Source organism: Panulirus ornatus, chromosome 13 (genome assembly GCF_036320965.1).
Source record: "Panulirus ornatus isolate Po-2019 chromosome 13, ASM3632096v1, whole genome shotgun sequence".
NCBI classification, from domain to species: Eukaryota; Metazoa; Arthropoda; class Malacostraca; order Decapoda; family Palinuridae; genus Panulirus; species Panulirus ornatus.
The window spans coordinates 54,490,062-54,504,534 of NC_092236.1; the positions used below are offsets into that span (position 1 = coordinate 54,490,062).

The 14,473-nt window shown below is 48.7% G+C and overlaps 1 protein-coding gene across 1 annotated transcript in view; it reads left to right on the top strand.

The window, feature by feature from the left end:
- The window catches only part of Dgk (diacyl glycerol kinase 1), a 150,230-nt gene that overhangs the window by 65,636 nt on the left and 70,121 nt on the right, over nucleotides 1–14,473 (top strand). The window contains exon 2 of the mRNA XM_071668967.1: nucleotides 2,636–2,721. Coding sequence (XP_071525068.1) covers nucleotides 2,658–2,721 — 64 coding nt within the window. The 5' untranslated portion in view covers nucleotides 2,636–2,657. The remainder of the gene's footprint in view (nucleotides 1–2,635; nucleotides 2,722–14,473) is intronic.

Below are 14,473 nucleotides of genomic sequence, written 5' to 3' on the forward strand. Positions count from 1 at the left end.
CGGGCGGGAGACGGTAGCTCCACCCACTCCCCTGCGTCACGTATGACGTCAGCAACTTGCGTCAGAAGGCCGCGATATCAGCTGGTTTAGTTGGATCTGTTGATGAAATGCTCTTTATTATAACTGTGTTGGTCTCGTCTGCGAGACATCCTGACACGAACTGGGGTATTTGGTGAGCTCTGACGCCGTAATACTCACAGCGTGGCAATATGAGTTAGGCGAAGGTGGATATCAGACAACGGGGAATATACGAAATATAGATATTGTTTATGGTTGGTGGCAACAGCAGTGCAGCTCAGTCACAGTGTACTGGCCCGGGGTGGGTGGCGGAGGGAGTGGAGTGGGGTTGTTGGCCCGGTGGTGAGGGTTGGGGGAAGAGGAGGAGGTGGAGGAGGAGGAGGGGGAAGGGAAGAAGGGATGTCGTGGGTGGTGGAAAGGGAGTGGATGATGGAGAGGAAGCGGGGGTGGGGGATTGTAGGGAAGGTATGTGAGGGGGGAGGGTAAGAAGTGAATAACATTGAGGTGGTATATGATGGTGGTGGTGGTGGTGATGGGGACTGGTGGAGATGATGGCAATTAGGGAGTTGAGGGTTTGGTAGGTTAGCGATGGTGATGGCTATGGTGTAAGCTGGGGGTGGATAGATGGTGGGTGGACCAGATAAGGGTGGTGATAATGGAGTAGTTTCCTGGGGGGAGGGAATGAATATCATGTTGGTGATTGGGGGAGATGATGAGGACGATGATGATGGTTAGGGGAGTGGACGGGATTGGGTTGTTGAAGATGGTCGTGGGATTGGATGGGGTTGCTGATGATGAAGATGAGGGAGATGTCAGGAGATGAGGGGGCCTTCGGAACACACACACACACACACACACACACACACACACACACACACACACACACACACACAGATTTACCCTTCTAATAATTTACTGTACTTTTTTACGCTATCTTACAAGGTATATATATGAAAAAATCATATACGGTTAGAACATGAGGATATGTGACATATTCAGTTCTGTTCGGTAACTATATATATATATATATATATATATATATATATATATATATATATATATATATATATATATATATATATATGGCGTTCTAGCTTCGTCTCTTCGATGTATATCAACTGACTTATATTTCTCTCTTGTGTTTCCCCTGATGATGGGATTATTACACGAAAGTGCACTTGGGAACTTATCGTGTTTCATTTTCCCCGTGGACTCATAGGAATATATATATATATATATATATATATATATATATATATATATATATATATATATATATATATATATATTCTCTGTTCCTTCCAAAAGAAGGAACAGAGAAGGGGGCCACGTGAGGACATTCTCTCAAAGGCCCAGTCCTCTGTTCTTAACGCTACCTCGCTGATGCGGGAAATGGCGAATAGTATAAAAGAAAAGAAAAAGAAAATATATATATATATATATATATATATATATATATATATATATATATATATATATATATTTTTTTTTTTTTTTTTTTTTTCATACTATTTGCCATTTCCCGCGTTAGCGAGGTAGCGTTAAGAACAGAGAACTGGGCCTTAGAGGGAATATCCTCACCTGACCCCATTCTCTGTTGCTTCTTTTGGAAAATTACAAAAAAAAAGAAGAAAGGGGAGGATTTCCAGCCACCCGCTCCCTCCCCTTTTAGTCGCCTTCTACGACACGCAGGGAATACGTGGGAAGTATTCTTTCTCCCCTATCCCCAGGGATAATATATATATATATATATATATATATATATATATATATATATATATATATATATATATATATATATATATTGCTTCCCCGTTGCCGAGTGACGGGTATTTGGAACAGTCTTAGGTTCCTGGTGGTGGTGTGTGAGGATCGTGCCAACCCTTCCCTGGTCTGTGAAATGTGTGGGAGTTTAAATTTCCGCTACCAGGGAGACGCGTCGTGCAGACTGGATTGTTGTGGTGGCGTAACGTCCATGAGCACGACGGTACGACCCTTGGGCACGACGGTACGACCCTTGAGCACGGCGGTACGACCCTTGAGCACGACGGTACGACCCTTGGGCACGACGGTACGATCCTTGAGCACGGCGGTACGACCCTTGAGCACGACGGTACGACCCTTGGGCACGACGGTACGATCCTTGAGCACGGCGGTACGACCCTTGAGCACGACGGTACGACCCTTGGGCACGACGGTACGATCCTTGAGCACGGCGGTACGACCCTTGAGCACGACGGTACGACCCTTGAGCACGACGGTACGACCCTTGAGCACGACGGTACGACACTTTGGTATGATGGGTGTGACCCGACACTTTAATGAAAGTCACGCCTTTAAGGGTCAGGTCAAAAGCCAGGATATTATAGTTTACCCCCCCCCCCCCCAGTTCAATGTCTTAAGCAGATAATTAGATTTAGATTTATTATTTGTGTGTGTGTGTGTGTGTGTGTGTGTGTGTGTGTGTGTGTGTGTGTGTGTGTGTGTGCACTGTATGGATATAAATGACTATGAATTTATGTACACTCAGGCTTCATGCTGTATGCAGATGATTGCCCATGAACTCATGTGAACCAGCGAGTAATTGCCTCCTTTTTTCTGCTGTTGGTTGTTACAGGTGCTGACAGGCGGCGGTGAGAATGGCTCTTCACTGGGAGAAGCTCTCACCTGCAGAGTTCCAGCAGCTGCAAGACTTCACTGCCTGTGAGTATTTCTACACACACACACACACACACACACACACACACACACACACACACACACACACACACACACACACACACCTCACCTGTGAGTATACACACACCCACACACCTCACCTGTATTTTGAGTGTACATACACACCTCACCTGTTGCTCAGTGGACACACACACACACCTCACCTGTATGTTGAGTATACATACACACCTCACCTGTTGTTGAGTGCACACACACACACACACACACACACACACACACACACACACACACACACACACACACCCACACCCACACCCACACACAACTCACCTGTTTGTTCTTCCCAGTACACTTGGGCCTGTTATTATGAGAACAGTTCATCACCTTTGGTTGTGAAAACACCCTGTTATCTGTCCTCGCAGGGTGTACCTCTGTATTGAGCACACCTTCAATTGTATGTGAATACACTTTACTTTTCTGTGTGTTTCCCGACTTGTGTTCGTGAGAGTATGTCTTGTGATTTTACATTTTGGTTGTCTGTGCGTCACCTGACCTGTGCTTGTGAGTTTCAACTGAAATTGAAACACTAAAAGACTTTTCATTTTGAGTCTGAGATTTAGAGGAACTGAAGGATGCCTCCAAAATGGCTATTCACGAATGTCGAGTCTCTTTGGGAAGGCAGATGACGGTGAGTTAGGGAAAGCAGTCCACCTAGTAATCAAAGAAGGGTGAACGAGGAAGGGAATGTACGGTATATGTATATATGAGTTCACTCCTGGGGAAGGTGCGTGACAGCCGCAAAGCAGACGGAGAAGCTTGTGAAACAGATCGGCGGAAATGAAACATCAGATGAAGTCATATAGAGGCAAGGCGGGGCGCTCAACCAGGACAGTGAGGGGAAGCGAGTGGAGGGGAGCAGTGGATGGCAAGAAGACTTAGGAGAACAAGAGAACATACTACGAATCGTTCGGGATACTTGTGTGGTGATGAAGATCGCTGAGATTAGAGATGAGATAAAAGATAAGGAGGAGGAGGAGGAGGAGGGCACTGCGCGGCTGCAGGAGATGAAGAGAAAGAAAGGTGGACTACTGGCTGAAATGAGGTAGGCCGAGGAGAGGGAAGTCATCAAACGAAATCTGGTGATGATCTTAGGGGCTGGAAAAAGCACATCGTCTGAACAAGGAGGAGGAGGAGGAGGTAAGAGAAGGCCAAGAAAGAGGAACATGTCGGAAATCCGCTTGAGGTGACGGACATGATGAAAAAAATAAGCACGTCAAGACATACAGGAAATGACACGAGTTGAATGAACAGATCACAGACGTGGCTCAATGGAATGACATGCACTTAAGTATTATCTCTGGTGTGGGGGATGTGCAGCCAAGAGATGCTCAAGCAGGCTAAGAGAGGAGAGTCGTGGGGGGAAGGTGTCTGTCGCAATTGACAAGGGGAGAGAGAGAGAGAGAGAGAGAGAGAGAGAGAGAGAGAGAGAGAGAGAGAGAGAGAGAGAGAGAGAGAGAGAGAGAGAGCACCACACAGCAGCTGAGAGGGATCGGCTGAGGGCCGCCAGCGGGATGGGTAACACTCACGCATCAAGCGTAGGGAAATCAGGATTTTGATCAGCATTATATGCCTTTCCCTGAGGCTGGAGATGCAAGCTCTCTACAGACGCAGACGTCGTGGGTGCTGGCTGTAAGTCACAAGGAGCTGGAGGTTTAAGGACCGAGTTAGGGAGAGCAACTCCAAATTTGAAGTCGTACTGGCGAGAATACCCAAAAAATAGAGGCAAGGTCAAACCAGATCTGCCCTGGTGGGTGCAGTGGTAACTTACCTTTGTCAACCTAGTAAATCCATCCTATCCATAGGGGCTGGTCGATGAATACTTGCCCATCGTAAGCTGGGATGTCTACTTGTATATGTATACATCCTACTAAGACATGGGCTGAATATAGAGTCAGGAGACGGGGCAGCACGAGTGGAAAAACTCTCTCTCTCTCTCTCTCTCTCTCTCTCTCTCTCTCTCTCTCTCTCTCTCTCTCTCTCTCTCTCTCTCCATGGCACACGGATTCGCTCACCACACACCGCTATCACCTGATGTGTTGTTGGGGGTGGCCAGTATGGGAGTCGTAGTGTTCTCTGATGTTTATGGGAGAAGCCTCCATAGTGTTCACCGGGCCAGGCCACTAACCCCACCCCATACCCCTCCCACTCCGCCACACTCCATTTCCCGCTCCACCCAGGTGGCGGTAACAGGACAAAGTGATCAGCCAGGCAGGTTGGTCTCATTCGCTGATTAACCTCATTAGCCACTGGTTCCGGTGGTGTGGCGCTACCACAGTGGCAGACTGGCCCTACCACCACCTCCACAGTGGCGGACTCCAGTTCCCGTGAGGTGGATCGCCACTGGTGTAAACTGACGCTGCCACAGTCTGCCGACTCTAGCTAGGGTGTAGGCTGGTTTAGGGCTGACACTGGCTAGGGTATGGGTTGGCATAGGGCTGGCACTAACTGGCACTGGCTAGGGTGTAGGGCCGGACATGACCTATGTACAGAGGTACACTACACCCCATTTAGTATGAGGATACCCCATGAAGCCTCAGCCTTGATGGGAAAGTCGAAGTCTACTCCTCACACACAGGCGCTTCCTAGGGTTTCAAAAGTAAGTGAAACGTGATGGTAAGTGTCCGAAGAGTTTGTCGTCTGATTGATGAGTTGGAGATGATCGTCGTGGTATACGTGGAGGCGTCAGACCCCGCCACACACACACACACACACACACACACACACACACACACACACACACACACACACACCTGAACCCCACGATGGTCGGCTCTCGTGTGTTGTTTTCCGTGTCGTAATTGGAGCAGTTGCCGTGTGTTGTGTATGGCTCTGGAACGGAGGGGGCGTGGGTGGTGCGAGGAGGGGGCGTGGGTGGTACGAGGAAGGGGGCGTGGGTGGTAAGAGGAGGGGGGCGTGGATGGTGGGAGGGAGGTAGGAACGTGGGAGGTGGGAGGGAGAAGCGTGGGGTGATAGGAGGAAGTAGCGTGGGTGGTGAGAGGGAGGGAGGAGCGTGGGTGGTGAGAGGGAGGGAGGAGCGTGAGTGGTGAGAGGGAGGGAGGAGCGTGGGTAGGTCCTGCCTCGTCGTTCTGAGCTTTATTGCATGTCGCTTGGCGTAGCCTCGGCCCTCACTTGTATAACGTGTTATTCCCGGACATCAGTACTGTACTAGGGAGGTACTGGGTCGTCCTACACCTGGTACTCCCGGACACTGGTACTGTACTAGGGAGGTACTGGGTCGTCCCACACCTGGTACTCCCGGACACCGGTACTGTACTAGGGAGGTACTGGGTCGTCCCACACCTGATACTCCCGGTTAATGGTATAGGTATACATTACTAGGTGCGTACCAGGGCAGCTGATATCTTCGCTATACCTAATCCTCCCCTAGTATTAGTATGTACCACCAGCAGCAGTGACCTCGTACCACCACCAGCAGTGACCTCGTACCACCAGCAGCAGTGACCTCGTACCACCAGCAGCAGTGACCTCGTACCACCAGCAGCAGTGACCTCGTGCCACCACCAGCAGTGACCTCGTACCACCACCAGCAGTGACATTGTACCACCAGCAGCAGTGACCTAGTACGACCACCAGCAGTGACCTTGTACCACCACCAGTGACCTCACACCACCACCAGCAGTGACCTCCCTTCACTAGCAAGTCTTATCTCATTATAACACCACTAGAGACCAATGGTTAGTGAGACAGGCATGCCTGACCTATGATGATGAAAACACTGGTTTTTAAGTAATTATAAAACCTTTCTGTTCTGAGCAAAAATCGCCCGGCTGGTTGGTTACCCAGCTGTGAAGGTAATCATAAAACCCTCCAGTTTTAAGGTAAAATCGCCCGGCTGGTTGGTTACCCAGCTGTGAAGGTAGTTTAAAACAAGGTCGGGGGGGGGGGTAATGTATTTCAAAGAGAGAGAGAGAGAGAGAGAGAGAGAGAGAGAGAGAGAGAGAGAGAGAGAGAGAGAGAGAGAGAGAGATTTGCCTTCAAGTTGCCCCCCAAGGATAGTGACTGGAGCCACCATTGTTGTCGCATAACGTGGAGGTTCCCCGGACCTGTTGCTGTCGGCGCTTGATACCTTCTTCCCCCTAACACACAACCGAGGCCGCAGGTGCTCCAGGGATGGTCTGCCCGCCCTGGTAGAGTGGTAATGAGGTGATCTAGGGTACGACGGGGCTGCAAATCACGATGCGAGTAGGAGGTGTGGGATCGAAGTGATGTGCGGTGTGGTGTGTTGGGTGTAGCGTTGTAAGGCCTGGTGCTTAAGGAGGTGTGGTGTGTGGTGGTGTAGGGTGTTGTCCAAGGTGTGGTGTTTATCGCGTCTCTAACGTACTGAGAGTTATACAACTAACTGATCCATACACCAGACTGTATTTCATACATATCAGAAGCAACAAGAGATGGACGCACACGACTGTATAGCACCTGTGATGTATACAGTGGTTGGTAGAAAACCCTGATTCATACAGACGTCAATCGGTGTGTATTCACCATTTACACACATACTAGCATCACTTTATGAGCCAGTTGGAGCAACACGTCTCCCCTTGTATATACACCAGGGGGTGTATACCTGACATATAGCGCAGATAAGGTAAAGTTTACGCTTGGTGTGCCCAAGATATACTGGGGCGACAGAGAAGGGTGGCCATATGGTGGAAGGGTTGCGTTCTACAATGAGGATTGACATATAGCAACTGAATTACTAAATCCCACAAATGATGTAGTAGAAGTCCTTTAGTTTTCAAGATTGGAAACCTTAATGTAGTCGTGGCACATCTAAAAGGCAACAGATGTTAAACCACAAGTATTTCATAGGATACTTTCGACTATGATGTGACATCACCCCTTAGATACACAGTCCTCAGATCACATCCTCGAAGAAATAGAGAGAAGTATGGACATTCACCCACCACGGCGTGACACACGCCAGTATGGAAATGATTTCAGGGAGATCCACTCCGAACAGAGGCGTATGGAATGGAAATAAGTATAGAATCAAGCTGTTTGCCATCTCTGAGAAGCGAGACGCCAGAAAGAGTGTGTAAAAAATGTTGGACTGCAGAAATACTCCAGCATAAGTGAGGGTTTTTTATAAAGTGTCGTCCAGACTATAGAAGGAGAAAGACACGACCCCTATCGGAGGTATGTTAGAAGAGTTGGCTCCCAGAACAGATTAACAGTATAGTAGCATCAATAGATGGTAGCAAACTTGGCGAGTGAATTCACAAACACAGACTATAATCTGTGTGTTTATCCTACGAGAGACCCCAGGGGAAAAAAACGGGGGAAGATGAAGGAAGCATCAGTAATACTGATATATAAAGGAGAAGATATTTCTATATGCGAAACACAGATCGTGTTCACAGCAGACAAAAGAGGGCGCACACACGTATGGACATGAGTTAGATCCTAGATAGGCAGTTTGAATCAAGTGATCATCAACGAATGAGAGACCAACTTTAATTACTTATTACTTCATCGATAACAGATGTCCTTCCATCTATTGCTGATATCGTCCTTATTCACCCTACGTAGAGCTTTGATGAGCGGGGTCGGTTAGACCATGGCCACAGTTCATTCTGCCCCTGGACCAGACTCCCGGAACTCTGCCTTTGTAGAAGGAAAGCAGAATATGTCATCCGCTCGAGGATTGAGCATCCTCTGGAAAAGATAGACGCTGGAATCTGGTATAACCCCAGGGTGTTATTTGGTATAACCCCAGACAGTTATCTGGTATAACCCCAGGGTGTTATTTGGTATAACCTCAGAAAGTTATATGGTATAACCCCAGAGTGTTCTCTGGTATAACCCCAGAAAGTTATCTGGTATAACTCCAGAGTGTTCTCTGGTATAACCCCAGAAAGTTATCTGGTATAACCCCAGACTGTTATCTGGTATAACCCCAGTGTTATTTGGTATAACCCCAGAAAGTTATCTGGTATAACCCTAGGGTGTTATTTGGTATAACCCCAGAGTGTTCTCTGGTATAACCCCAGAAAGTTATGTAGTATAACCCCAGAAAGTTTGGACCTGATTTGCAAGTTAAAGCTTCACAAAGGATGAAACAAAACAGCCCCATAAAAACCTACAATCTAGCAGCGTCAACATCACACGTAATTAAGATGTTTTAAAAAGTTCTTAATTGTAATTTAATAGACTTCATGGAACCAAATAATGATCTATATAACCCAGGACAACATAATAATCTTCATAACCCAGGACAACATTATAATCTTCATAACCCAGGACAACATTATAATCTTCATAACCCAGGACATTATAATCTTCATAACCCAGGACAACATTATAATCTTCATAACCCAGGACAACATTATAATCTTCATAACCCAGGACAACATGGTGTCAGGGCGAGAATTCGAATGATCTTGTCTTTCTCAGTTGCTTGGTCCTGTGGGTAGAATGACAGACACCAAGAGAACAAATAAAAATGCTGATGTGATACATGTGACCATGGTGTCATACCTCACTAATTGCCTAAAGATGGGAATAACCGATAAAAAAATGTATAATGGATTTATAACTTCTTAACACACCCCCAACACGTCCCTGTAAACCGGGCTTAATTTAGCACCTCTACAGTAATCGTCTCTCTTCTTTAAGGGGTTCCATTTTCCTTTCTACTATTTCTCTCTCCCATTCCCACATTCTGACGTAGAAGTAAATACGAACCACAGCTTCATATCAAGCTTTTCCAGGTGACGCTGGAATGATTATGGAGATCTTGATCTCAGCAGGCGAAAAGGAATTAAGAGATATCAATCTATTCCTACGGTGGGGCGTCGAAAATAGACTGCTTTATGATGGGTGATTAAGTTGCCACGACTCCGTCATGGGAGAAGGGAAGAAAGGAAACGTAGTTCGGGTAAAGCAGACAGGAACGGGCGCCATCACTTCTCGGTACGGCAGAGTACAACGAAGAGATAATGTCTCATGCACCTTACCTTTACCGGCCACAGAAGAGCAGTAGTTGCCCCTTCCTGAGAGATAGAAGATTGGATACCACTACGGAGCTACAGTTTCTTCCAGAGAGATAGAAGATTGGATACCACTACGGAGCTACAGTTTCTTCCAGAGAGATAGAAGATTGGATACCACTACGGACCTTTAGCCTTTTCCAGAGAGACAGAAGACTGGATACTATTACGGACCTTTAGCCTCTTTCAGTGAGACAGAAGACTGGATATTACTACGGACCTGCAGTCTCTTCCAGAGAGACAAAAGACTGGATATTACTACGGATCTCCAGCCTCTTCCAGAGAGACAGAAGACTGGATACTACTACTACAAATCTTCAGCCTCCTCCAGAGAGACAGAAGACTGGATATTACTACGGACCTTTAGCCCTCTTCCAGGGAGACAGAAGACTGGATACTACTACGTATCTTCAGCCTCTTCCAGAGAGACAGAAGACTGGTTTCGATCTACCTTCAAGGAATGACACGTACAAACCTTTAAGATACTGATCTTTCGAAAAAAAAGAATAATACTGCTGTGTGCTTACGTTTGTACCTTTCCTGGATGGGCGAAATTCCAGTACTGGGGAGTCTGCAGTGACCTTTTATACAGCCAGCATTGAAGGCTGTCGAGAATCTGGACCATTGGGAATGGCTGAAAACCTGTGGCTCTGTACTCTCCGGGGGCGAAACGGGAGGAAATATATAAAAATTTACATTTCGTAGATCTTGGAGGATATGGTTTCCAATTTACGTTAAACAAAAGAAGTTTCCAGTCGTCACGAAACGCATGGGAGATTGTCTTAATACCAGTGAATTCACGGGTGCAATAAGTCACTAATAAAGGAAGAGAGTATGACCATATGGGGCTCAAAATTCTTTCATGTATTGCCTGCAACCAACTAGAAGCGCTTGGAACTGTACGCTGGAGGAATTCCCAGCAAAGGCTGTGTGCTGGTTACGTAACCCCAACAGGCTACGCGACCTCTTAACACCCTTATTGAGCAGTGGAGCTGAGTTGTTGGGGAGGAGTGTTAGAAGTGTTAGAAGACCTCCCAAAGCATCGTTAAGGTTAAGCTGGTGCCCGGCGCTACAGGTGGTGTGTGGGTGTGTGTGCGTGTGCGTGTCCCGGGTCACCCCTGGCGTGTACAATAGCTGTCAGCCTCAGGTGTGGGTGGTCATGACGATCTTCGACCTCTGACCTTCCCGAACAATTTACGTCTTGGCCCCCGAGTGGGGGAGACTCGCCTCATTCAAGCAATAAATACACTGCGATATATTGGCTATCCGTGTTGCCTTCCCCTTCCCCCACAATAACAACAACCCCCCCCCATCACTACGTTGTACCGGGAGCCACAACTCACTCACCACACTGTCCCGGGAGCCATGTCCGCCCTTCACGACGCTGTACTGGGAGTCACCCTCGTCACCGCCCAGTACCGGGAGCCACGCCCCCTCATCACGCTGTACTGGGGAGCCACGCCCTTCAATCCTAGGGAGGCAGATTCCCAGCTAAACTGTCCATAGGAAGCAGACATCTTCACTACACTGCCCTGGGAGGTGGACCCATCTTCACTATACTATGCTTAGGGAGTCTGGATTCCCACACTGCACTGTTCTGAGGAGATAGGACTCCCCTCCTCTCTCTCCACTATCCTGAAGAGGTATATTCCCTGACTACACTGTCCTGAAGAAGCAGGAACACTCATTACACTGACCTGGGGGAAGCAAGCCTTCTCGGGAGACAGGAACCCCCCACTACACTGTCCTGGGGAGATAAGACCCTCACTACACTGTCCTGGGGAGACAGAACCCCCACTCTACTGTTCTGGGAGAAAGGTTCTCTCACAACACTGTCCTGGGGAGACAGCTTCCCTCACTACACTGTCCTGGGGAGATAAAACCCCCACTCTACTGTCCTGGAGAGACAGGTTCTTTCACTACTCTGTGCTGGGGAGACAGGTTCCCTCACTACACTGTCCTGGGGAGAGAGAACCCCCACTCTGCTGTCCTAGGAGACAGGTTCCCTCACTACACTGTCCTGGGGAGACAGGTTCTCTCACTACTCTGCCTGGGGCAGCCAGCATCCTCACCACACTCTCCTGGGGAGGAAGGCCTCCTCCACACTACCCTCTCCTGGCCACCCCTCCCCTCCCTGCCACACACTTCCTCTCCCCCAGGACATCCTCGCTGTTAATGGCTTTGTGAGTGTAATGTCGCTATTCATGTCCTGAGCAAGTTGGTGAGACTTGGAAGAACCCGGTTTTGTGGCCGAGGGGCGGGTTGCTTGAAGGCGGGGAGGGGGGTAGTAGTATGGCCGAGGTGGGGTGCGTGGGTAGGTAAGGATGGGTAGATATAGGGAGGGTCGGCCAAGGGTGTGGGCGGTGGGGCGGCAGGATCGTGGTCAGAGGGATGGCTAAAAGGCCCTGGGTGGCGCTGGGGAGAAGCGTGGGACTTTTCGTTCTCCCAGGCGGGTCACCGGAGGGGCTGAGCGCGTTGCGTGAGACGCTCAAGTGATTGGAGACAACGCCACCAGAGCAGGTTGGAAGGAAGACGGACGTCGCACACGACGGTATAGGACTTCAGAGAGAGAGAGAGAGAGAGAGAGAGAGAGAGATGAATTACGAGCGCCAAAGCACCACCGTCGCTGCTGCCGCGAGCAGTTGAACATCAAGTTCGCCGCAAGGCAGGACAACCTTCATCACTGCCACACACTGCGTTACAGTGACACGTTAGCACCAGCCTTGCGTTGACGCAGGACGTAAACGCTCCAGCAGGAGGGAGGGAGGAAGGCCTAAGTGATCCTTATTCCCTCGTCCCCGTTAATGGCGTGTTTACCTTAGCGACAGTAAAAAAAAAAAAAAAAAGTCTTGACCTTTTTTTCAGGCAAATATTGATACACGTAGGTCATACGTGGGTTGTTTTAGGCTTAGGAGGGTTGACGTGGTTGTGTGTGTGTGTGTGTGTGTGAGAGAGAGAGAGAGAGAGAGAGAGAGAGAGAGAGAGAGAGAGAGAGAGAGAGAGAGAGAGAGAGAGATGAAGAGGTGCCTGGGGTTATGGTGGAGGTGGAGTATATGTGTGTTGAATGCCCCATCGTCCTCCATCTTGGGTTTGAAGTGGATCTCGCCCGAGCGACCCCATTCTTGTCCAACTCCTTCTTGGCTGCCTCCTACAGGCCTGTAGCAACACGACTCTACGACCTCTAGGTATCGTACCCCATAGATCGTACCTTACTGACGGCGCCATGACCTAGTAGCAGGTCACGGCGTGTGACCTCTCCTAACCTTAAATAATTCCCAGAGAAACGAGTTTGGTGGCCTAGCGTACGGCTGGCTGCACCTGTAGTAGTATTATTCCATGGCACCCATACTCGGTGTTCGGCGATGGCAGGTGTCAGAAGCTGCCCCTGTAATTATACCATTCAATAGACGTAGGACCTGACCTCCATCATAAGAGCCGCTCTTACGGGACCTACCGTCAGTCCACCAACAGGATGGAGAGATGCCAGAGCGTTTGGCTGCGACGTTTCTAGTGCCCTTGGGGAATAGCTTCTCCTCCCAGACCGCCTTCATGACCTGACCTCTTTGCCTCTTATATACTCGGGGCATCACCGCCAGAAGGCAGGCAGGCAGGTAGTTGTCAACAACTGTAAGACTCCGGTACCTGAAGTCTTAGCCATGTGACACGAGACTCGAGCCTTCCCTTAGAGCAACTTCCTCCGTCAGTAGAAGTCCCAGCGTGACTCCTGACGTTTCACCTTCCTGGCAGGTTTCATCTCCGACGCCCACCTTCGGTAGGGCTCACGTAGGACTCATCGCCTCCAACCGTCAAGAGCAGCAGCTGTTACTAACCACAAGGGCGCTACGGCCACGCCCCGCGGCACTCAAAGCAGCCCAAGCCTAAACCAGGAGCCGCTTCACACACTCCATGAACCGCGAGACGCGCCACACCCACCTCCTACAGGAGCTCCATTAGACTCGGCACGACGCACTTCTCCCAAGTGGTCCTCCTTCATCAAGCCTCCTCAACAGCGTCACGGGACCTCTGCCAAGCCTTTCCCTTTTTATTACTCATCCTACCTCACTTGACCTATCTTTCCCCGGTAATAATCGTGCACCTCCACTCGCTCATTGCACCCTGGGCTATTCTACCTGATGTACATACCTTAAACAATAACGCATTGTTATTGTTTTTTTTTTGTGTTCCTCTCAGTTACAAGAGTTCAACACCCAATAAAAATACCCGCTAAATACTCCATAGGTGAGGAATACAAAAATTCCACCATCAGTGTTCGCTTTGTTAAACCGTGTTTACATTATGGTTCAACATGTGGAAGGGATATAGCGCAGTGTGGCTACATTTCTACAAAGCCAATTTCTTTTTTTTTTTTTAATCACTCTCGTTCCTACGTAAGTAGTAATATGTAAAGTAGTATGTGTACATCACCTTAATACTGAGGTGTCCGTGGACGTGTTTCGCCTGCCTGTGTAGCCAGATGTATCATGATATGGTGACAGTGTCCCAAAGCTATCCCACTGGAAGATATTATGTTCTCTTGCCTGCCAGAGTCCCACCAACCCGGACCCCAGGCCAGCTGGTTGGCTCAACTCTCGAGTCCTGACGTTTGTCTTATCTACATAAACAAATGACAGTTGCCAAGTATGAATTTTTGTGTGGGGGTTGGGCATTCAGGCTGATGCTGGTGCTAGTCCCTGTTGCTATGGTTTTTG